The sequence below is a fragment of the Procambarus clarkii genome, chromosome 12 (assembly GCF_040958095.1).
Source record: "Procambarus clarkii isolate CNS0578487 chromosome 12, FALCON_Pclarkii_2.0, whole genome shotgun sequence".
Lineage (NCBI taxonomy): Eukaryota > Metazoa > Arthropoda > Malacostraca > Decapoda > Cambaridae > Procambarus > Procambarus clarkii.
In genome coordinates, this window is record NC_091161.1 from 45,891,653 (window position 1) to 45,915,932 (window position 24,280).

Below are 24,280 nucleotides of genomic sequence, written 5' to 3' on the forward strand. Positions count from 1 at the left end.
GTACAGCCACGACTGATAGTTGCAAGACGACTCTTAGAAAAAAAATTCAGGCCAACATTCTTGGGTGTTAGAGCGTCAGTATTGAGCAAGCCACCAAGGCTGGTGCACGCAACACGAGCTCACAGCACCGCTGTTCAGCTTGTGACCACAGCATCGCCTACAAATGCCATAATATATATGATACTGCTATTATTTAGCAGTGATAGTATTACTGAAGCCCCCTGACTGTTATAAAACTGACCAGGATTCTGATAAAAGCAGGATTGTGGTGATATTTAGTGCTGTGCTCCATGGAGGGAGGAGTAAGGCTGTGGAGGGAGGGTTGTGGCATTGTCTTCTAACTGTGTGTGGCCACCTTATATTGACTGCATTCACCATACCAGCTTAGTGGTTCACTATGGTGAACACAAATGTAGATACTTATATATAACGTGTGTATAGTGTGAGATAACAGCGAGAGTAGGTAGGTTGGGAGCCGCCATTTTGGTGAGGGAGGAGCGTTGTCTGCACGACTTGGCATGTTGTTTACTGGTGGCCACTATGGTCTTTGGGCACCATACCAACTTATTTGTACAGGTATGGTGAATAAAACAGGTAGATACTTATATATAATGTGTGTATATAGCATAATAACACCACAAACAATATTGTTGGAGGAGAAATATTAGTGCATCTGGCCCTGAGTGTGGCCGCCGATCAGCTGACTATTTGAGTAGCTACGTCTTTGTGCCTTTACTCACCATACAAGCTTCGATGTACAGTTATAGTGAACAAAACATGTAAATACGTATATATAACGTCTGTGTATAGTGAATAAATGCAAAAACAGTATTGTGGGAGGAGAATGAGGGCAAGTGAGGTGGTGTTGAGGGAGGGAGTGGCAGTGAGTGGCTTGCTGGTGTTTGGCGGTCACTCCTCGTTGCTTTTTGACTCGCATGACCAACTTAGTAGTTAGTTACGGTGAACAAAACATGCAGATACTTATATATAACCTGTGTATATAGTGTAACAACAGCAAAACTATTTGTTTATTGTTTTATGAACATCATAATTGATTCACTAATATGCACACCATAATTTTGAGTACAGCGATGGTTCACACATTTTATTATATAAATATACCACAATTCACTGTATGGAATAATATTACTGCAAAAAAACTAAGAAAAAATCAATCAGAGACATTGAAATAATTAGGTAATAATATATTTGTGGCAACTGCCGTCTGACAGCTCGGGCGGAGTAGACCTCGTCTAGCGAAGGCTCTGCCAACACACCTTTTTTTGCCACACTTCCCTACCCTATTGCGGCTAAAATATTCCACCTACGATTTTTTTGTTATTTTTTTGCTTGATCAGGGAACAAAAATGAACACTTCTATAAGACGAAAGAATTTTTTGGATTTTTTTTGTTGTTGCGCCTGTAGGTGTGAATTCCATTTGGGCCCCTAGCGGTTTGAGGGTTAACTAAGCTCCCTGACTGATCAACCCCCGACGACACTCATGGATCCATTTGGGTACAGTTTTTCATCAAATTCTGGCGCATGCACGGGCCGCACTGAGTTTAACATGTGTGAGAAAGCTGTATGAACGCGCAAGCCATAGATCAATAAGAACTCTTTGACCCAGCCTATGGCTTGCGCGTTCATGCAGCTTTCTCTCACATGTTAAACTCAGTGCGGCCAGTGCATACGGCAGAATTTGATGAAAAACTGTACCCAAATGGATCCATGAGTGTCGTCGGGGGTTGATCAGTCAGGGAGCTTAGTTAACCCTCAAACCGCTAGGGGCCCAAATGGAATTCACACCCACAGGCGCAACAACAAAAAAAATCCAAAAAATTCTTTCGTCTTATAGAAGTGTTCATTTTTGTTCCCTGATCAAGCAAAAAAATAACAAAAAAATCGTAGGTGGAATATTTTAGCCGCAATAGGGTAGGGAAGTGTGGCAAAAAAGGGTGTGTACCAAAGATACCTTAGAAGCAGAACTTATTGCAGAAGGAGGAAAGAATCGAGGCAATTACAGAAGCACCATACTGTCCCCCGAGCTCAAAGCGGCAGCTAAAAGCCTTCGTGAGAACAAGGAGATAGTTGTCAGGAGAGGTGACAAGTCGCCAATATATGTCATTCTTAAAAAAGACGAATATCTGGCGAAAATGAACATCATACTCTCTGACCAAACTAAGTTCCAAAGGGTAACGAAGGACACTACAGCCGAATTAAAAGCAAAGTTCAACAAACTGATCGAAACTGTGAACGCCAAGAAATCCGGACTCCACCTGCCAAAGATCATTGGGGAATATAAACCTGGATATGCGAATGGAAATGTCAAGACACACAAGCCTGGAAACCCACTTCGGCCAATCATTAGCCAGATACCCACACCCACGTACAGACTGGCGAAGCGACTCAACGGCCTGCTGACTCCTTATGTTCCCTGCGCCTTCAGCCTCAAGTCTCCAAAGGAATTTGTTGACTTACTGCGGGGCACATGGGCCACAGGGATAAGAGCCTCGTTGGACGTAGAATCGCTGTTTACCAACGTACCTGTGGACGAGACAATCAGGATGATAGCCGACAGAGTGTATCGTGATCCAGCCTGTACTCCTCTTGACATACCAGAAAATATTCTGAGGAAACTACTCCAAGCTTGTACTAAAGAGGCACCCTTCTTGAGCCCGGATGGGCACATATATAAGCAAGTAGATGGGGTCGCCATGGGTTCTCCCCTAGGTGTCCTGTTTGCAAACTTCTACATGGGTACCATCGAGCAAAAAGTCTTAGTCGACATGAACTTGAAACCGGCCATATACTGCAGGTATGTTGACGACATTTTTACACAGGTACCTGATGTCAGACATCTGCAGGAGCTGAAGGAGGCATTTGAGCAGAGTTCCGTGCTGCGTTTCACTTACGAGACGGAAAAGGATGGGAAGCTGCCCTTTCTAGATGTAACAGTCATGGAAAAGAGCGGAGGTTTCCACACTGCAGTCTACACTAAGGAAACGAACATAGGAATGTGCCTAAATGCCAACAGCGACTGCCCAGACAGGTACAAGAGGAGTGTTGTTAACGCATATGTCGACCGTGCTCTCAGCCACAGCTCAGAATGGAAGCAAGTCGACGAAGAACTCTGTAGGGTAAGGCAGGTCCTAGTCAACAACGGCTTCTCCAATGGTTTCGTCGAAGACATCATAAGAAGGAAAGTGAAACGCCATGCAACCTCTGAAGAGACAAATAACACAACACCTATACCCCCTATTAGACTATTTTACAGGAACTTCTTTTCCACAGCTCATAAAACGGAGGAAAGGGTCCTGAAAGATATTGTTAATAGAAACGTTATCCCTACAGACAAAAATCAGATGATACAACTGACGATTTACTATAAAACCAGAAAAACGGCCAGCCTACTCATGAGAAACTCTCCAGACACAAAACAGAACGCTTTAAAAGAGACTAACGTCGTCTATGCCTTCAAATGCCCTCTTGGGGACTGTAAGCTCCAAAAAACCCAGTATATAGGCAAGACAACAACATCTCTTTCTAGGTGTTTAACGACGCATAAGCAACAGGGCTCCATTAAGGAACATATAATCTCTTCCCACAACCAAACCATCGCCAGAGAAATCCTAGTAAACAACACAGAAATCATCGATAGATACAGCGATAGCAGGCGGCTTGACGTTTGCGAGACACTACACATCAAGAAGTCAACACCAGCAATCAACAGCCAATTAATGCACAACTATATTCTACCCACCTCAAGACTCCGCTCCAATATAGAAGCATCAAGAAATATGGACCAATAGGCTTTCTACAAACACTTCTATTCAATACCCATTGTTTCGTGTTCTGTCTTGTGTTGATGAAATTAATACCCTATTAATGCCACCTCTTGTTCTGTCTTGTGTTGATGAAATTAATACCCTATTAATGCCACCTCACCCCATCCACCTCACTCAAATGTAGATATAAAATCGGAGATGCGTAAGTTCTATTCAGTTGTGTATTTGTAAACTAAAAGTCTTTGAAAATGTAATAAGTTTTACGAAACGCGCTCGTGTCGCGTCAGACAAGAAATAAAAATGAATTTTGGAGAATTGATTTTTTATTTACCTCCAACAGTGAACAGAAATGAGCAAAAGATTGAGAAAATTCGTGTTAGAATTATTAATCTTACTTTTTCGGTCATATTTAATAATATATGTCTACAGGAAAGACTGCTACCAAAATATGTAATATATATATATATATATATATATATATATATATATATATATATATATATATATATATATATATATATATATATATATTATATATATATATGTATATATATATGTCGTACCTAGTAGCCAGAACGCACTTCTCAGCCTACTATGCAAGGCCCGATTTACCTAATAAGCCAAGTTTTCCTGAATGAATATATTTTCTCTAATTTTTTTCTTTTGAAATGATAAAGCTACCCATTTCATTATGTATGAGGTCAATTTTTTTTTATTGGAGTTAAAATTAACGTAGATATATGACCGAACCTAATCAACCCTACCTAACCTAACCTAACCTATCTTTATAGGTTAGGTTTGGTTAGGTAGCCAAAAAAGTTAGGTTAGGTAGGTTAGGTAGTCGAAAAAACATTAATTCATGAAAACTTGGCTTATTAGGCAAATTGGGCCTTGCATAGTAGGCTGAGAAGTGCGTTCTGGCTACTAGGTACGACATATATATATATATATATATATATATATATATATATATATATATATATATAACTGAAAACTCACACCCCAGAAGTGACTCGAACCCATACTCCCTGGAGCAACGCAATTGGTATGTACAAGACGCCTTAATCCACTTGACCATCACGACCGGACATAATGAGGTGATAGCCTAAGCTATTTGAACCACCCCACCGCCGGCACTCGGATAGTAATCTTGGGCATAGCATTTTACCAAATCACCTCATTCTTTGGGGCACACGTGAGGAACACAAATGCGAACAAGCCTGAATGAACCCCAGGACAATATGCAACTGAAAACTCACACCCCAGAAGTGACTCGAACCCATACTCCCAGGAGCAACGCAACTGGTATGTACAAGACGCCTTAATCCACTTGACCATCACGACCGGACATAATGAGGTGATAGCCTAAGCTATTTGAACCACCCCACCGCCGGCACTCGGATAGTAATCTTGGGCATAGCATTTTACCAAATCACCTCATTCTTTGGGGCACATGTGAGGAACACAAATGCGAACAAGCCTGAATGGTCCCCAGGACAATATGCTATGCCCAAGATTACTATCCGAGTGCCGGCGGTGGGGTGGTTCAAATAGCTTAGGCTATCACCTCATTATGTCCGGTCGTGATGGTCAAGTGGATTAAGGCGTCTTGTACATACCAGTTGCGTTGCTCCTGGGAGTATGGGTTCGAGTCACTTCTGGGGTGTGAGTTTTCAGTTGCATATTGTCCTGGGGACCATTCAGGCTTGTTCGCATATATATATATGTCGTACCTAGTAGCCAGAACGTCGTATTCGGCCTACTATGCAAGGCCCGATTTGCCTAATAAGCCAAGTTTTCCTGAATTAATATATTTTATTTTATTTTTTTCTTATGAAATGATAAAGCTATCCATTTCATTATGTATGAGGTCAATTTTTTTTTATTGCAGTTTAAATTAACGTAGATATATGACCAAACCTAACCAACCCTACCTAACCTAACCTAATCTATCTTTATAGGTTAGGTTAGGTTAGATACCCGAAAAAGTTAGGTTAGGTTAGGTTAGGTAGTCGAAAAACAATTAATTCATGAAAACTTGGCTTATTAGGCAAATTGGGCCTTGCATAGTAGGCTGAGAAGTGTGTTCTGGCTACTAGGTACGACATATATATATATATTATATATATATATATTATATATATATATATATATATATATATATATATATATAATATATATAATATATATATATATATATATATATATATATATATATATATATATATATATATATATATATATATATATATATATATATATATGTCGTACCTAGTAGCCAGAACGCACTTCTATGCCTACTATGCAAGGCCCGATTTGCCTAATAAGCCAAGTTTTCCTGAATTAATATATTTTCTCTAATTTTTTTCTTATGAAATGATAACGCTACCCATTTCATTATATATGAGGTCATTTTTTTTATTGGAGTTTAAATTGACGTAGATATATGACCGAACCTAACCAACCCTACCTAACCTAACCTAACCTATCTTTATAGGTTAGGTTAGGTTAGGTAGCCGAAAAAGTTAGGTTAGGTTAGGTAGGTTAGGTAGTCGAAAAACAATTAATTCATGAAAACTTGGCTTATTAGGCAAATCGGGCCTTGCATAGTAGGCATAGAAGTGCGTTCTGGCTACTAGGTACGACATATATATATGTGTATATATATATATATATATATATATATATATATATATATATATATATATATATATATATATATATATATATATATATATATATATATATATATATATACAGGCATACCTCAGTTTAAGAGTTTAATTGGTTCCTGGAGACGCTTCGTATTCCGAAAACTCGCATTCCGAAGCTAATTTCCCATAAGAAATAAAGGGAAATGAATTAATCCGTTCCTGACTACCCCAAAAACCCCACATCAAACTAAATTTTTATACCTAATTCATCTAAATAAACCTACAAAACTATGTTCAAGTTATTACTTACCTTGCTGTTGAATGCTGTAGGCGTATGGAAGATGGTGAGGAGGTGGGAGGAAGAGAGGAGTTACTGTTTGGAAGGGGAGTCCCCTTCCATTATCACATCAGGCAGTGAAGACTTCACTGGTATGCACACTCTGGCACATTTTGCCTGCATACCACTAGGACTTGCTTGTTTTACTAAGAATTTGTCTAATGACACTTGTTTTTCCCTACATTTTAACACTTGTCTGTAGTAAGACATCACATTATCATTTAAAAGGTCAATGAAACGGCCTGCTACAGCTTTATCTGGGTGAGTTTTTTCAACAAAACTTTGCAGTTCTTCCCATACTTCACACATTTTCTTAATCAAGACGGGACATCCTCTACTGCCTCTACTCACAGCTATTTTCTTAGGTTGAACCTTACTAATGGCTTTCTTGAGACCCATGGCAAGATATATAATGACAACTTTTATGCTCAAATGGACAAAAAAACGATAAAAAACTGTAAATCTTTGTGAAGAATTCAGGTGGGATAGTCACTGGACACGAGACACTGGTAAACTGAGGCGCGATCGCCATGCCACCACGCGCCAGTCGGCCTGTACACGTATCAACAAACTCGCGTCCCGAGGTAACCCTCGCCTTCCGAGACATATTTTTGGAGTAAATCCTGCTCGTCTTCCGAAAAACTCGCATACGGGGACATTTGGACCTGTAAATTTGTAGACCTCATCCTGGAAACATTCTTGTATCAACATGTTAAACAAGCTACGAGGATGTGGGAAGGGGACGTTCCCTCCATGCTAGATTTGATATTTACCAGGAAGGAGGAAGAGATATTTGACATTCAGTACCTTCCTCCCTTGGGTAAAAGTGACCATGTCTTTTTGGGAATAAAGTATGCAATGCGTTATAAGCTGGAAGAAAATAAGGAGGTTGAAGCAGTTGAAAAACCAGACTTCAGGAGAGGACATTATGGTGTCCTTAGAATTTTTTTTTAGTGAGTATAATTGGACAGACTTGATGCTAGGCAAGGAAGTGAATGAGATGTATGGCAAGTTTTGTGAAATATATGATAAAGGCACAAAAAAATTTATACCAAAACAGAGATGCAGAACAAGGAAACAGGATTGGTTCAATAGAAATTGCGAGAGGGCTAGAGACCGAAAGACACAAAAATGGAATCAATACAGGAAGAGGCCGAACCCCCAAACATACCAGCGATACAAAGATGCGAGAAACAACTACACGGCAGTGAGGAGAGAGGCAGAAAGAAATTTTGAAAAAGGGATTGCGGACAAATGTAAAACAGAACCAGGTCTATTCTATAAATTCATAAACAACAAATTGCAGGTAAAGGATAATATTCAGAGGTTGAAAATGGGAAATAGATTCACGGAAGATGAAAAGGAAATGTGTGAAACACTAAACGAAAAGTTCCAAAGTGTGTTTGTACAAAATGAAATCTTTAGGGAACCAGATACAATAAGAATTCCAGAGAACAACATAGAACACATAGAGGTGTCTAGAGACGAAGTGGAAAAAATGCTCAAGGAGCTCGGTAAGAACAAAGCAGCTGGCCCAGATGGCGTTTCACCATGGGTTCTGAGAGAATGTGCATCTGAGCTCAGCATTCCACTTCACCTGATCTTTCAGGCATCCCTGTGTACAGGAATCGTAGCAGACGGGTGGAAACAGGCTAACATAGTTCCAATCTACAAAAGTGGCAGCAGGGAAGACCCCCTCAATTATAGACCTGTATCATTGACAAGTGTAATATTGAAAGTATTGGAAAAACTAATCAAAACTAAATGGGTAGAACACCTAGAGAGAAATGATATAATATCAGACAGACAGTATGGTTTTCGATCTGGAAGATCCTGTGTATCGAATTTACTCAGTTTCTATGATCGAACCACAGAGATATTACAGGAAAGAGATGGTTGGGTTGACCGCATCTATCTGGACCTAAAAAAGGCTTTCGACAGAGTTCCACATAAGAGGTTGATCTGGAAACTGGAAAATATTGGAGGGGTAACAGGTAAGCTTCTATCATGGATGAAAAATTTTCTGACTGATAGAAAAATGAGGGCAGTAATCAGAGGCAATGTATCGGAATGGAGAAATGTCACAAGTGGAGTACCACAGGGTTCAGTTCTTGCACCAGTGATGTTTATTGTGTACATAAATGATCTACCAGTTGGTATACAGAATTATATGAACATGTTTGCTGATGATGCTAAGATAATAGGAAGGATAAGGAATTTAGATGACTGTCATGCCCTTCAAGAAGACCTGGACAAAATAAGTATATGGAGCACCACTTGGCAAATGGAATTTAATGTTAATAAATGTCATGTTATGGAATGTGGAATAGGAGAACATAGACCCCACACAACCTATATATTATGTGAGAAATCTTTAAAGAATTCTGATAAAGAAAGAGATCTAGGAGTGGTTCTAGATAGAAAACTATCACCTGAGGACCACATAAAGAATATTGTGCAAGGAGCCTATGCTATGCTTTCTAACTTCAGAATTGCATTTAAATACATGGATGGCGATATACTAAAGAAATTGTTCATGACTTTTGTTAGGCCAAAGCTAGAATATGCAGCTGTTGTGTGGTGCCCATATCTTAAGAAGCACATCAACAAACTGGAAAAGGTGCAAAGACATGCTACTAAGTGGCTCCCAGAACTGAAGGGCAAGAGCTACGAGGAGAGGTTAGAAGCATTAAATATGCCAAAACTAGAAGACAGAAGAAAAAGAGGTGATATGATCACTACATACAAAATAGTAACAGGAATTGATAAAATCGACAGGGAAGACTTCCTGAGACCTGGAATTTCAAGAACAAGAGGTCATAGATTTAAACTAGCTAAACACAGATGCCGAAGAAATATAAGAAAATTCACCTTCGCAAATAGAGTGGTAGACGGTTGGAACAAGTTAAGTGAGAAGGTGGTGGAGGCCAAGACCGTCAGTAGTTTCAAAGCGTTATATGACAAAGAGTGCTGGGAAGACGGGACACCACGAGCGTAGCTCTCATCCTGTAACTACACTTAGGTAATTACTCGCATTCCGAGGTACCACTGTATATATATATATATATATATATATATATATATATATATATATATATATATATATATATATATATATATATATATATATATATATATATATTTTATTAAATATGACCGAAAAACGCAACTACTTTATGCTACAAACAAATATATATATATATATATAGTCCTGGGGACCATTCAGGCTTGTTCGCATTTGTGTTCCTCACGTGTGCCCCAAAGAATGAGGTGATTTGGTGAAATGCTATGCCCAAGATTACCATCCGAGTTGCCGTCGGGGAAGTGGCTCAAATAGCCTCGGCTATCACTTCCTTTTGACAGCCGTGATGGTCAAGTGGATTAAGGCGCCCTGTAGTTACCAGTTGTGTTGCTCCTGGGAGTATGGGTTCGAGTCACTTCTGGGGTGTGAGTTTTCATTCGCATATAGTCCTGGGGACCATTCAGGCTTGTTCGCATATATATATATATATATATATATATATATATATATATATATATATATATATATATATATATATATATATATATATATATATATATATATATATATAGTGATGGTGTCCCACTCCTATATTTCTTCCTTCCCAGCTTAGAAGAGTCATATTCCCATAGCCTAAGTAGTCTCTGATGTCCAGGGAACATTTTCATGTGTGGGAAAGCGTGGAGCGTGATTGAGCTGGCTGTAAATTGGCCAGCTAAGTTTGATAATGCAAGGGGATTACGCCCTTTTGGGGTACAAGATGGTGCCGGGCCATCCTGTTTCCCGTCAAGACGTCATGACGCCTTCCGGCACCTGATTGGCCAGGTAAGGTCACGTGCCGGAAGTGACCAATAACGAGAGCCCTCGGGCGGTGTGACGTCACGAGGCGGAGGGCTCTCGGGGCGGCTGGCGCCTGGGCGAGAGAGTAGATCACGAGCCGCCATAGAGTGAGGATGCTCTCAAGTGAGCTCCAGATCTAGAGAGCCCTTACCAGTAGATTTAAGCTTCGCTTAGATTCTGCAGTTTGAGAGGCCATCCAAGTTCCGTGGAGTGCCCAGAAGCAAGGACGGGCCAGATTAGAGAGCCAAGAGCTCTATCAAGAGTCTGCAGCAGAGGGAACGTTGGGCTGGGGACGTCTGGGACGCCCAGAGGACTACGTATTACACATCAAGTGAAAAGCTGCGGCCGGGCCAAATCTACTGGCAGTGAGGCGAGGGGAAGCTGTGCTGGACTGCGAGGTGTCGACAGTGCCAGTGAGAGTGAGGACGACGACAGAGGTACCTGTCTCCAGTACCCCGGAGAAGAGGAAGACAGTACCTGTTGGGAATGAGCACGGCGAAGACGCGATACCACGAGGACGACGGAGGAACCCGTGTGTGTGGGAACTGAATGTCGGCAGACCAGAAGCCAGAACCAGGAACCTCAACATCCCTCAACAAAGGACGAGTCAGCTTCGTGGTTGGAATGAAATAAGGTAGATAATTGTCCCTCCCTTTACCCCTTTTGATCTAAGCAAGCTAGGGTATTTTATATGTTGTGAACATTTCTACTTATCATTTTATTGTCTAAGTGACAGAATGTTAGGCTAGGAGCCAAGAGCTCATTTAGGCATGAGTTGGTGCATGTGAGCATTAATGCGGTGATGTTAGTGTTCCTGGAGGTGGTAGCTGGTGTGCAAGGAGCCAGCAACGAACTCTGAAACGCCCAGCTGATCGTATTGCTAGAGGCGTAGGAGAGTCACAATGTTTCTGACAGTTGGAGCCGTCAGCTGATCGTGCTGCCAGAGGCTAAAGGTGTGTGCCCACGGCTTGAGGTGTGGACCCAGTCAGCTGACCGTGTTGCCAGAGACGTGTCAAGAGGAGTGATGCCACCAGCAGACGACTCCACTTATAGACATTTCCTTATGCAATTTATATGTATATAAATATATCTTTGCTTCAGTAAACTTATAAAATAAATGATGAGTTGAGCCTCCATTCTCTAGGGAAATATATATATATATATATATATATATATATATATATATATATATATATATATATATATATATATATATAATATTGAGTGAGATCATTTTATGACACCTTGCACTGCATGTGACATTGCATCCTTAATTAAGATAACCAATAAGACCACTGACGTGTTGCTGGGACACGAGTCTAAACACCCAACTGGCGACCTCAGAGCAGACCAGATATCAAAGAAAGAGAGAGAACCTCCCAGTGTCAGGACGGGCAGGTTCAGGTGAGTTATAGGAGGCTTGAACCTCCCCACTCGCTAGGGGTGTACAAGGCCAGCCCGTGGCCGACTAGGGGAGCCCCGGGGCAGACAGTGGTGCCAGGAACTGAGGGGCTAAGACCCGTGGGAGCAACCCCAACCACAGGTTGGAAGGGGGTGAACCCTGACAGTGGCGACCTTGCCAGGATACATCGAACAACAGTGGACAAAGGATTGCAAGTGCAGGGCATGTGTATTAAGGTCGATATTGGTCTCGGTTTACACTGCTCACTAGTGTATTCCTTGTATACAGTTACTCAATAGTCTAGAGATGGAGGATGACAGAGTAAAGGAGTTTATTGAGTCGAGGGACAAGCAGGTGTTGGAAGAGTGCACCAAGGCTCAGCTGCAGCTAGTGGCGGACCATTTTGGGTTGAGATTGAGGTCCTCCAGGGTGGCGGAGCATTGGATTGAGATCATGGCTCAGCTCAAGGCCCAAGAGGAGACTTCCAGGGAAGGAACTATCTCCTTGTTCTCACGAAGGCTTTTAGCTGCCGCTTTAAGCTCGGGGGACAGTATGGTGCTTCTGTACCATACAGAAGGTCACACAAAACACAAAAGGTGTACACAAAAGAAGGTCACTACCAAAGATACCTTACAAGCAGAACTTATTGCAGAAGGAGGAAAGAATCGAGGCAATTACAGAAGCACCATACTGTCCCCCGAGCTTAAAGCGGCAGCTAAAAGCCTTCGTGAGAACAAGGAGATAGTTGTCAGGAGAGGTGACAAGTCGCCAATATATGTCATTCTTAAAAAAGACGAATATCTGGCGAAAATGAACATCATACTCTCTGACCAAACTAAGTTCCAAAGGGTAACGAAGGACACTACAGCCGAATTAAAAGCAAAGGTCAACAAACTGATCGAAACTGTAAACGCCAAGAAATCCGGACTCCACCTGCCAAAGATCATTGGGGAATATAAACCTGGATATGCGTATGGAAATGTCAAGACGCACAAGCCTGGAAACCCACTTCGGCCAATCATTAGCCAGATACCCACACCCACGTACAGACTGGCAAAGCGACTCAACGGCCTGCTGACTCCTTATGTTCCTTGCGCCTTCAGCCTGAAGTCTCCAAAGGAATTTGTGGACTTACTGCGGGGCACACGGGCCACAGGGATAAGAGCCTCGTTGGACGTAGAATCGCTGTTTACCAACGTACCTGTGGACGAGACAATCGGAATGATAGCCGACAGAGTGTATCGTGATCCAGCCTGTACTCCTCTTGACATGCCAGAAAGTATTCTGAGGAAACTACTCCAAGCTTGTACTAAAGAGGCACCCTTCTTGAGCCCGGATGGGCACATGTATAAGCAAGTAGATGGGGTCGCCATGGGTTCTCCCCTAGGTGTCCTGTTTGCAAACTTCTACATGGGTACCATCGAGCAAAAAGTCTTAGTCGACATGAACTTGAAACCGGCCATATACTGCAGGTATGTTGACGACATTTTTACACAGGTACCTGATGTCAGACATCTGCAGGAGCTGAAGGAGGCATTTGAGCAGAGTTCCGTGCTGCGTTTCACTTACGAGACGGAAAAGGATGGGAAGCTGCCTTTTCTAGATGTAACAGTCATGGAAAAGGGCGGAGGTTTCCACACTGCAGTCTACACTAAGGAAACAAACATAGGAATGTGCCTAAATGCCAACAGCGACTGCCCTGACAGGTACAAGAGGAGTGTTGTTAACGCATACGTCGACCGTGCTCTCAGCCACAGCTCAGAATGGAAGCAAGTCGACGAAGAACTCTGTAGGGTAAGGCAGGTCCTAGTCAATAACGGCTTCTCTAATGGTTTCATCGAAGACATCATAAGAAGGAAAGTGAAAAGCCATGCAACCTCTGAAGAGACAACTTACACAACACCTATACCCCCTATTAGACTATTTTACAGGAACTTCTTTTCCACAGCTCATAAAACGGAGGAAAGGGTCCTGAAAGATATTGTTAATAGAAACGTTATCCCTACAGACAAAAATCAGAGGATACAACTGACGATTTACTATAAAACCAGAAAAACGGCCAGCCTACTCATGAGAAACTCTCCAGACACAAAACAGAACGCTTTAAAAGAGACTAATGTCGTCTATGCCTTCAAATGCCCACTTGGGGACTGTAAGCTCCAAAAAACCCAGTATATAGGCAAGACAACAACATCTCTTTCTAGGCGTTTAACGATGCATAAGCAACAGGGCTCCATTAAGGAACATATAATCTCTTCCCATAACCAAACCATCGCCAGAGAAATCCTAGTAAACAACACAGAAATCATCGATAGATACAGCGATAGCAGGCGGCTTGACGTTTGCGAGGCACTACACATCAAGAAGTCAACACCAGCAATCAACAGCCAATTATTGCACAACTATATTCTACCCACCTCAAGACTCCGCTCCAATATAGAAGCATCAAGAAATATGGACCAATAGGCTTTCTACAAACACTTCTATTCAATACCCATTGTCTCTGTTCTGTCTTGTGTTGATACTTTTAATACCCTATTAATATCCCCTCTTGTTCTGTCTTGTGTTAATGCCACATCACCCCTCCCACCTCACTCAAATGTAGATATAAAATCAGAGATACGTTCTAATCAGTTGTGTATTTGTGAAGTCTTTGAAAATGTAATAAGTTTTACGAAACGCGCCCGTGTCGCGTCAGACTAGAAATAAAAATGAATTTTGGAGAAGTGATTTTTGATTTACCTCCAACAGTGAAGCGTAATGTACGAAAGATTGAGAAAATTCGTGTTAGAATTATTAATCTTACTTTTTCGGTCATATTTAATAATATATATATATATATATATATATATATATATATATATATATATATATATATATATATATATATATATATATATATATATATATATATATATATATGTATGTATGTATATGTATATATGTCGTACCTAATAGCCAGAACGCACTTCTCAGCCAACTATGCATGGCCCAATTTACCTAATAAGCCAAGTTTTCATGAATTAATGTTTTTTAGACTACCTAACCTACCTAACCTAACCTAACCTAACCTAACTTTTTCTGCTACCTAACCTAACCTAACCGATAGAGATAGGATAGGTTAGGTTAGGTAGGGTTGGTTAGGTTCGGTCATATATCTACGTTAATTTTAACTCCAATAAAAAAAATTGACCTCATACATAATGAAATGGGTAGCTTTATCATTTCATAAGAAAAAAATTAGAAAAAATATATTAATTCAGGAAAACTTGGCTTATTAGGCAAATCGGGCCTTGCATAGTAGGCTGAGAAGTGCGTTCTGGCTACTAGGTACGACATATATATATATATATATATATATATATATATATATATATATATATATATATATATATATATATATATATATATATAGATATATATATATATATATATATATATATATATATATATATATATATATATATATATATATATATATATATATATATATATATATATATATTAGTATATTTTGGTAGCAGTCTTTCCTGTAGACATATATTATTAAATATGACCGAAAAAGTAAGATTAATAATTCTAACACGAATTTTCTCAATCTTTCGTACATTACGCTTCACTGTTGGAGGTAAATCAAAAATCACTTCTCCAAAATTCATTTTTATTTCTAGTCTGACGCGACACGGGCGCGTTTCGTAAAACTTATTACATTTTCAAAGACTTCACAAATACACAACTGATTAGAACTTACGTCTCTCTGATATTATATCTACATTTGAGTGAGGTGGGAAGGATGATGTGGCATTAACACAAGACAGAACAGGGGATATTAATAGGGTATTAAAAGTATCAACACAAGACAGAACAGAAAACAATGGGTATTGAATAGAAGTGTTTGTAGAAAGCCTATTGGTCCATATTTCTTGATGCTTCTATATTGGAGCGGAGTCTTGAGGTGGGTAGAATATAGTTGTGCAATAATTGGCTGTTGATTGCTGGTGTTGACTTCTTGATGTGTAGTGCCTCGCAAACGTCAAGCCGCCTGCTATCGCTGTATCTATCGATGATTTCTGTGTTGTTTACTAGGATTTCTCTGGCGATGGTTTGGTTATGGGAAGAGATTATATGTTCCTTAATGGAGCCCTGTTGCTTATGCATCGTTAAACGCCTAGAAAGAGATGTTGTTGTCTTGCCTATATACTGGGTTTTTTGGAGCTTACAGTCCCCAAGTGGGCATTTGAAGGCATAGACGACGTTAGTCTCTTTTAAAGCGTTCTGTTTTGTGTCTGGAGAGTTTCTCATGAGTAGGCTGGCCGTTTTTCTGGTTTTATAGTAAATCGTCAGTTGTATCCTCTGATTTTTGTCTGTAGGGATAACGTTTCTATTAACAATATCTTTCAGGACCCTTTCCTCCGTTTTATGAGCTGTGGAAAAGAAGTTCCTGTAAAATAGTCTAATAGGGGGTATAGGTGTTGAGTTAGTTAGTTGTGTCCTCTGAAGAGACAACTAACACAACACCTATACCCCCTATTAGACTATTTTACAGGAACTTCTTTTCCACAGCTCATAAAACGGAGGAAAGGGTCCTGAAAGATATTGTTAATAGAAACGTTATCCCTACAGACAAAAATCAGAGGATACAACTGACGATTTACTATAAAACCAGAAAAACGGCCAGCCTACTCATGAGAAACTCTCCAGACACAAAACAGAACGCTTTAAAAGAGACTAACGTCGTCTATGCCTTCAAATGCCCACTTGGGGACTGTAAGCTCCAAAAAACCCAGTATATAGGCAAGACAACAACATCTCTTTCTAGGCGTTTAACGATGCATAAGCAACAGGGCTCCATTAAGGAACATATAATCTCTTCCCATAACCAAACCATCGCCAGAGAAATCCTAGTAAACAACACAGAAATCATCGATAGATACAGCGATAGCAGGCGGCTTGACGTTTGCGAGGCACTACACATCAAGAAGTCAACACCAGCAATCAACAGCCAATTATTGCACAACTATATTCTACCCACCTCAAGACTCCGCTCCAATATAGAAGCATCAAGAAATATGGACCAATAGGCTTTCTACAAACACTTCTATTCAATACCCATTGTTTTCTGTTCTGTCTTGTGTTGATACTTTTAATACCCTATTAATATCCCCTGTTCTGTCTTGTGTTAATGCCACATCATCCTTCCCACCTCACTCAAATGTAGATATAATATCAGAGAGACGTAAGTTCTAATCAGTTGTGTATTTGTGAAGTCTTTGAAAATGTAATAAGTTTTACGAAACGCGCCCGTGTCGCGTCAGACTAGAAATAAAAATGAATTTTGGAGAAGTGATTTTTGATTTACCTCCAACAGTGAAGCGTATTGTACGAAAGATTGAGAAAATTCGTGTTAGAATTATTAATCTTACTTTTTCGGTCATATTTAATAATATATATATATATATATATATATATATATATATATATATATATATATATATATATATATGTATATATGTAACTGAAAACTCACACCCCAGAAGTGACTCGAACCCATACTGCCAGGAGCAATGCAACTGGTATGTACAGGGACGCCTTAATCCGCTTGACCATCACGACCGGACATAAGGAAGTGAGAGCCTAAGCTATTTGAACCACTTCCCCGCTGGCGCTCGGATAGTAATCTTGGGCACAGCATTTTATCAAATCACCTCATTCTTTGGGGCAACACGTGAGGAACACAAATGCAAACAAGCCTAAATGGTCCCCAGGACTATATACAACTGAAAACTCACACCCCAGAAGTGACTCGAACCCATACTGCCAGGAGCAACGCCACTGGTATGTACAGGGACGCCTTAATCCGCTTGACCATCACGACCGGACATAAGGAAGTGATAGCCTAAGCTATTTGAACCACTTCCCCGCCGGCACTCGGATAGTAATCTTGGGCATAGCATTTTATCAAATCACTTCATTCTTTGGGGCAACACGTGAGGAACACAAATGCAAACAAGCCTGAATGGTCCCCAGGACTATATACAACTGAAAACTCACACCCCAGAAGTGACTCGAACCCATACGGCCAGGAGCAACGCAACTGGTATGTACAGGGACTCCTTAATCCGCTTGACCATCACGACCGGACATAAGGAAGTGATAGCCTAAGCTATTTGAACCACTTCCCCGCCGGCACTCGGATAGTAATCTTGGGCATAGCATTTTATCAAATCACCTCATTCTTTGGGGCAACACGTGAGGAACACAAATGCAAACAAGCCTGAATAGTCCCCAGGACTATATACAACTGAAAACTCACACCCCAGAAGTGACTCGAACCCATACTGCCAGGAGCAACGCAACTGGTATGTACAGGGACGCCTTAATCCGCTTGACCATCACAACCGGACATAAGGAAGTGATAGCCTAAGCTATTTGAACCACTTCCCCGCCGGCACTCGGATAGTAATCTTGGGCATAGCATTTTATCAAATCACCTCATTCTTTGGGGCAACACGTGAGGAACACAAATGCAAACAAGCCTGAATGGTCCCCAGGACTATATACAACTGAAAACTCACACCCCAGAAGTGACTCGAACCCATACTGCCAGGAGCAACGCAACTGGTATGTACAGGGACGCCTTAATCCGCTTGACCATCACGACTGGACATAAGGAAGTGATAGCCTAAGCTATATGAACCACTTCCCCGCCGGCACTCGGATAGTAATCTTGGGCATAGCATTTTATCAAATCACCTCATTCTTTGGGGCAACACGTGAGGAACACAAATGCAAACAAGCCTGAATGGTCCCCAGGACTATATACAACTGAAAACTCACACCCCAGAAGTGAGTCCCTCTGTCTTCGTCTTTGGTGAAGTAGCTCCTGGGAGTCGTTGGGGCTCCCCGCCAAGAAACCAGCGTTGAATGTAATGAAACACCATTTTCTGGGTGAGTCCCAGAGGCTCCCTGGCAACCCTCCCTCCGGTCGGCGGTTTTTGCGTATTTTGATAACCAGCCTCAGAACTGCAGGGTGGATTGCCGGCACTTGTCCAATCGTTTGTCAAATTTTGTCATTTTTAATCATAATTGGGGTTTGTTTTGGGGCGCTTACCTTTCTGTGTGCCTGTCCCGGTCGATGGCAGATATAGAATGCTCCAAATAACATGTGCATTTCTATAGGCCATTGCTCCTCGTGCTTGTTTGAGGGGGCCTGATTTTGGCTCGTGGTTTCCGGTAGGCCTAGAACTCCACCCACATCGACTGATGCCAAAATTAGGGATATCCATATCAGCCTGGATAGCTCCGGTGAGCCTCCGGGACTCGCCCAGAATATGGCATTTCATTACATTCAACGCTGTTTTTTGTTTTTTTTTGCAGGCAGTTCGGTTTTTAAAAAACAAGTTAAGAAGGTTGGACAAAGGACAGTGAAGTGCTCATTGATGAAGAAAAGTTAACTACGCAGTTTAATAAATTATTATCTTTATATGAAGTTTTGTTTCATTATCTCACTTTATTTTTGCCATTATTCCTCATTGATGTAGTTCATTGTATTAGCAGCAGTAATAGACGTCCCTTGATGAGAGGAAACAATATAGGGCAGCACAATGGGCAGGCTGCCTCATAATCGCAGGCTGTTGGGAATGGATGACAGATTTATCCGTGGATACCTGCTTGATGGGGCTCTGGGAGTTCTTCTACTCTCCAGCCTGGCCCAAGGCTAGGCTTGACTTGTGAGAGTTTGGTCCACCAGGCTGTTGCTTGGAGCAGCCCGCAGGCCCACATACCCATCACAGCCTGGTTGGTCTGGCACTCCTTAAAGAAAACAATCTAGTTTTCTCTTGAAGATTTCCACGGTTGTTCCGGCAATATTTCTGATGCTCACTGGTAGGACGTTGAACAACCGCGTGGAAAATATAAAAATTCTCTATTTTTAATACTTCAAGAGTAACGAAGCCCGAAGTAAGTAATTATCAAAAGCAGGCACCAAACTGGGAAGGCTATGTAGCACCATCAAATGAACAGAATAATCGTAGGGAGCTAAATATCACTAAGGATGCCAATATGATAATAGAAACACATAAAGGGAACGACATCAAAGGCATCCGATTCACCAAGAATGCTATCAAAGACAAGTGGCCACAAGGGATGGTTGGAAAGCAGGACGCACATTCGCCAGGAAGTCAGGATATTCAACGATGATATGCACGACTGTAAGAGGGACAATACAGTTTGGACAATAGGGAGTGGGGCGGAGCTCCATTAATGCCCGCGAGTTAAGCGTGTATGGCTAATACGCAACCTCGCCAGAGCTGTTTCCCCACCGCCGGTTACGGTGGTAGGAGGAAGGCCATGAGGACACACTACTCTTAAGAGCACACAGTTTGTTACCAGTAACAGAAGACCAACAATCCTGCCAACAGGCAAAGATGGAGGATTGAATAACTAGGTAAAAGTCGGAATAAGGAATACCTTTACGGGAGATGGGACAAGTGCGGATAGCTTCCTTAGCAGCAGCGTCCGCATGCTCATTTAAGGGCACACCAATATGGCTGGGAACTCAGCAAAACTCCACTGGCTTAAATCTACTGGAGATAAGAAACAGCCAATGTTGAATCTCAGCTACCACCGGATGGAATGGATTAAAAGACTCCAGAGCCTAGAGGGCACTGTGAGAGTTAACTACAACAACAAAAGAGCATTGACATTGAGAAAGCAGTTGACGAAGAGCATATAGAATAGCATAAAGTTCTGTGTGAAGTTACTAGTCTCCTGAGGCAGGCGACACCTATAGGTGTGGGCAGGAAAAACAGTAGAGTAGCCTACACCGTCTACAGACTTAGACCCATTTGTGAAGATAGAAATGAAGTGGGAGTGTGAAGAAAGGTGTTCAAGGAAAAAGCATTAAATAACTGTATGAAGGGTAAAAGCTGTAGTCATGAGGGTCAGGATTTTACAAAATTTAGGAAGGGGGGGGGGGGGGGGGACTACACGTGGGCAAGGACGAAACATGAGGAAAAATATTGATAACACGAACCGAAAGAATTGTGTAGGCAAGATAACCAGGCAGAAAGAGGGAGGTGGTGTAAGGGAACAGGGACCACAGGAGGGGCGGTCCCTATGTCAAAGCGCGACATAGGCGAGAGTGAGGATGTTGTAAGGACCACACAAGGTAGCGAAGACAGTAGCTATCATGGTGGTCCTGGAGAGACAGGACGCTGGTTTACACATACAGGCTGAGGGTTGGAGTCGAACAAAATTACCAGAGCTGAGGCGTAACCCAGTATGGTGCAGAGCATCCAGACAATGAAGAGTAGAAAGTGAAGCAGACCAGTAAGCAAGGTAACCATAATCGAGTATAGACAGAACAAGAGAAGAGCATGCTCCTATCAGCTCCCTAAGACGTATGGGACAAGACCTTAAGTAAGTAAAGGGCCTTAGAGCATTCAACTCATTGGTAAGATATATGGGGGTGACCAAGACAAACGAGTGTCAAAGATTAGTCCCCAAAAGCTTAGCAGAATCTTTGTACAAAAGAGGATGACCATAAAACGACAGAGGGGGACGAAGAATAACCGGCTTTCAAGTAAAAGTCATAGCACAAGTTTTAGTTGTGGAGATACTCGCTTAACCCATGGTCACTTGATGGAGCGCCGCCCTGCTCCTTATTGTCCTAGTTGCATTGTCCCTCTTACGGTCGTGCATGTCCTTCTTGAATGTCCTGACTTCCAGGACGAGCGTGTGTCTTGCTTTCCGACCGCCCCTCGCGGTCACCTGTCCCTCGATAGAATTCTTGGTGACTCGGATACTTTTGATATCGTTCGCCTTATGCGTTTTTGTTCTCGTATTGGCATCCTTGGTAATATTTAGCGCCCTCTGATTATTTTGCGTATTTGATGGTGCTACATAGCCTTCCCGGTTTGGTGCCTTCTTTTGATAATTACTTACTTACTTAGTTGTGGAGAACCTGAAGCCATGATTGGTGGCCCAGGACAACATGGCATCAGTTGCAAGTTCAAGCCACCGTTGAAGGAAAGGCGAATTATCACCATGACAGCAGAAGGTATGTTTATTCAGGTAAGGTACATACATACAAGTGATGTTACATTAATGGATTGATATATAGATAGAGCAAGTACATACAATGCCTAAAGCCACTATTACGCAATGCGTTTCGGGCAGGAAAAACATTAATATCTAGAACTTGATACTAATTGAGCATAAAGAATAAAATGTGTTGAGAACAAATACAAATAAAGATAAAAAAAAAGGGGGAACATGACTGAAAAAGCAGCACAAATACAATAGGTTGACAAACAGTGTTGATTAAAAAAAAATAACAGACATGGGTTGACAATAGAGGGGTAAGGTAGGTTACAGGGAATTTATTAGGTAGTGTTTAGTTTTTATCTTAAACTGGTTGAGAGAGGTACAGTCTTTAACATGGTTGGGAAGATCATTCCACATTCTGGGTCCCTTGATTTGTAGAGCATTTCTAGTTTGATTAAGTCGTACTCTAGGAATATCAAAACTGTAAGATCATCATTGACATAGAGAGTGGAAAAGATGCCAGAAGGATGGGAGGAAAGAAGACCATTGAGAGCAACCAGGAAAAGAGTAGTGCTCAAAACACTACCTTGGGGTATACCTTCATATTGCCAAAAGGAGGCAGAGAGAGAGAGAGAAGTAACACGCTTTACTATAAAGGAACAATTAGAGAGGAAGAGAGGGAGGTTACCACAAAGGCCAAAAGAACGAAGTTGGGTCAGAATATGGTATCTCCAGGTGGTGTCGCATGGCTTTTCCAGGTTAAAATGGACAGCAACAATGGAGGTCTTCGTAACAAAAGCAGTACGAATATAGACCTCCAAGTTCACCGAAATATCAGTCATGCCGCAGTACTTGCGAAAACCAAATTGAGAAGGGGGGAGGTGGTAATAGTGTTCCAAGAACCACATTAGACGGACATTGATCATACGTTCAAGGAGTTTGAAAATGTAACTCGTGAGGGCAATGGGGTGGAAGTCCTCAGGGGCTGTTCCCAGAGACCTAGGTTTTCGAATAGGGAGGACAACTGCATTGAGCCAGTCCTCAGGGACTGACGACGACTCCCAGACAAGGTTATACAGATTCAGTAAATACTGATACGCGCATGGAGGGAGATGGCGAAGCATCTCATAATGAATGTCATCTGAGCCCGCTGCTGTAGAACCGCAGAGGGCCAGAGCAGACTGAAGTTTGGAGAGAGAGAAGGAATCATTATAGGGAAGTCGGAGATTAGTGCGGAAATCTAAGGATGAGATTCAAGAACGGGCTTACGAAGGAAGGAAGAATTGAGGAATATGAGAACCGGAGCTAACAGTCGAAAAGTGAGAACCCATTTCAGTTGCGACCATCACTGGATCCGCCACAAGAGTACTGGCGAGACATCTGGAACCAACTTACCTGCTATCTTGCGGATTTTCTTCCAGATCTGTGGCAGAGGAGTATCGGATGTAATGGTGGAAACATAATATTTCCAACTCTCATGTTTAGCTATATTTGATGGTCCTATGGGCCATCTCACTCGCCTTCCGAAACAAAATAATCGGCTGTCTGATGGCATTTGTGTTTCTTCCAGTCCAGGCTGAACACTTACATCGGATAGCCCAAGCACAGTCTGCATTCCACAAGGGAATGCACTTCCACATGCCCCGGGAGGTAGAGCAAGGAACAGAGCGAAGGGCAGCGTTGAATACGGTGTCATGAAAGAGGAGGAGGACTCGGGGGAGAGGCTGCATGGAGAGAGTAGCACGGAGGGTGAATAGGTTCCAGTCAGCCTTGGCAAACTGCCACCTAGGGAAGGAGAAGGGAGGGTGAAAAGAGAAAAAGGTAACATGGATGGGGAAATGGTCACTGTTATGGAGGTTACCAAGAACCCGTAACGTGAAATCTAAGTAAAGAGATAACGACCAGTGAAAGACAGGAAAGGGTGCAAGTGCGAGAGTCCACATGAGTGGGTTCACCAGAATTCAGAAGAGATGGAAGAAGATAGGACAACCAGTTCGAGAAGGCAGCCTTGGGTGTTCATCAGAACATCACCCCAGAGGGGATGCCGAAAGTTGAAATCACCAATAGAATCCAATAGGTGCTTAAGATCAGGAAGAGAAAGTGGAACAGACCGTATACCATTTGCCCACAAAGATAGGGGCTGAAGAACATTGGATTGGTGACTGAAAAAGTAGGGAACGAAGGGAATATCA

The 24,280-nt window shown here is 41.7% G+C and overlaps 1 protein-coding gene across 1 annotated transcript in view; it reads left to right on the forward strand.

The window, feature by feature from the left end:
- LOC138364043 (TRAF3-interacting JNK-activating modulator-like) overlaps positions 1–19,524 on the forward strand; it is a 113,709-nt gene extending 94,185 nt beyond the window's left edge. Inside the window, exon 5 of the mRNA XM_069323473.1 lies at positions 19,419–19,524. Within this exon, the coding sequence (XP_069179574.1) occupies positions 19,419–19,469 (51 nt within the window). The 3' untranslated portion in view covers positions 19,470–19,524. The remainder of the gene's footprint in view (positions 1–19,418) is intronic.
- Positions 19,525–24,280: the final 4,756 nt, after the last annotated feature.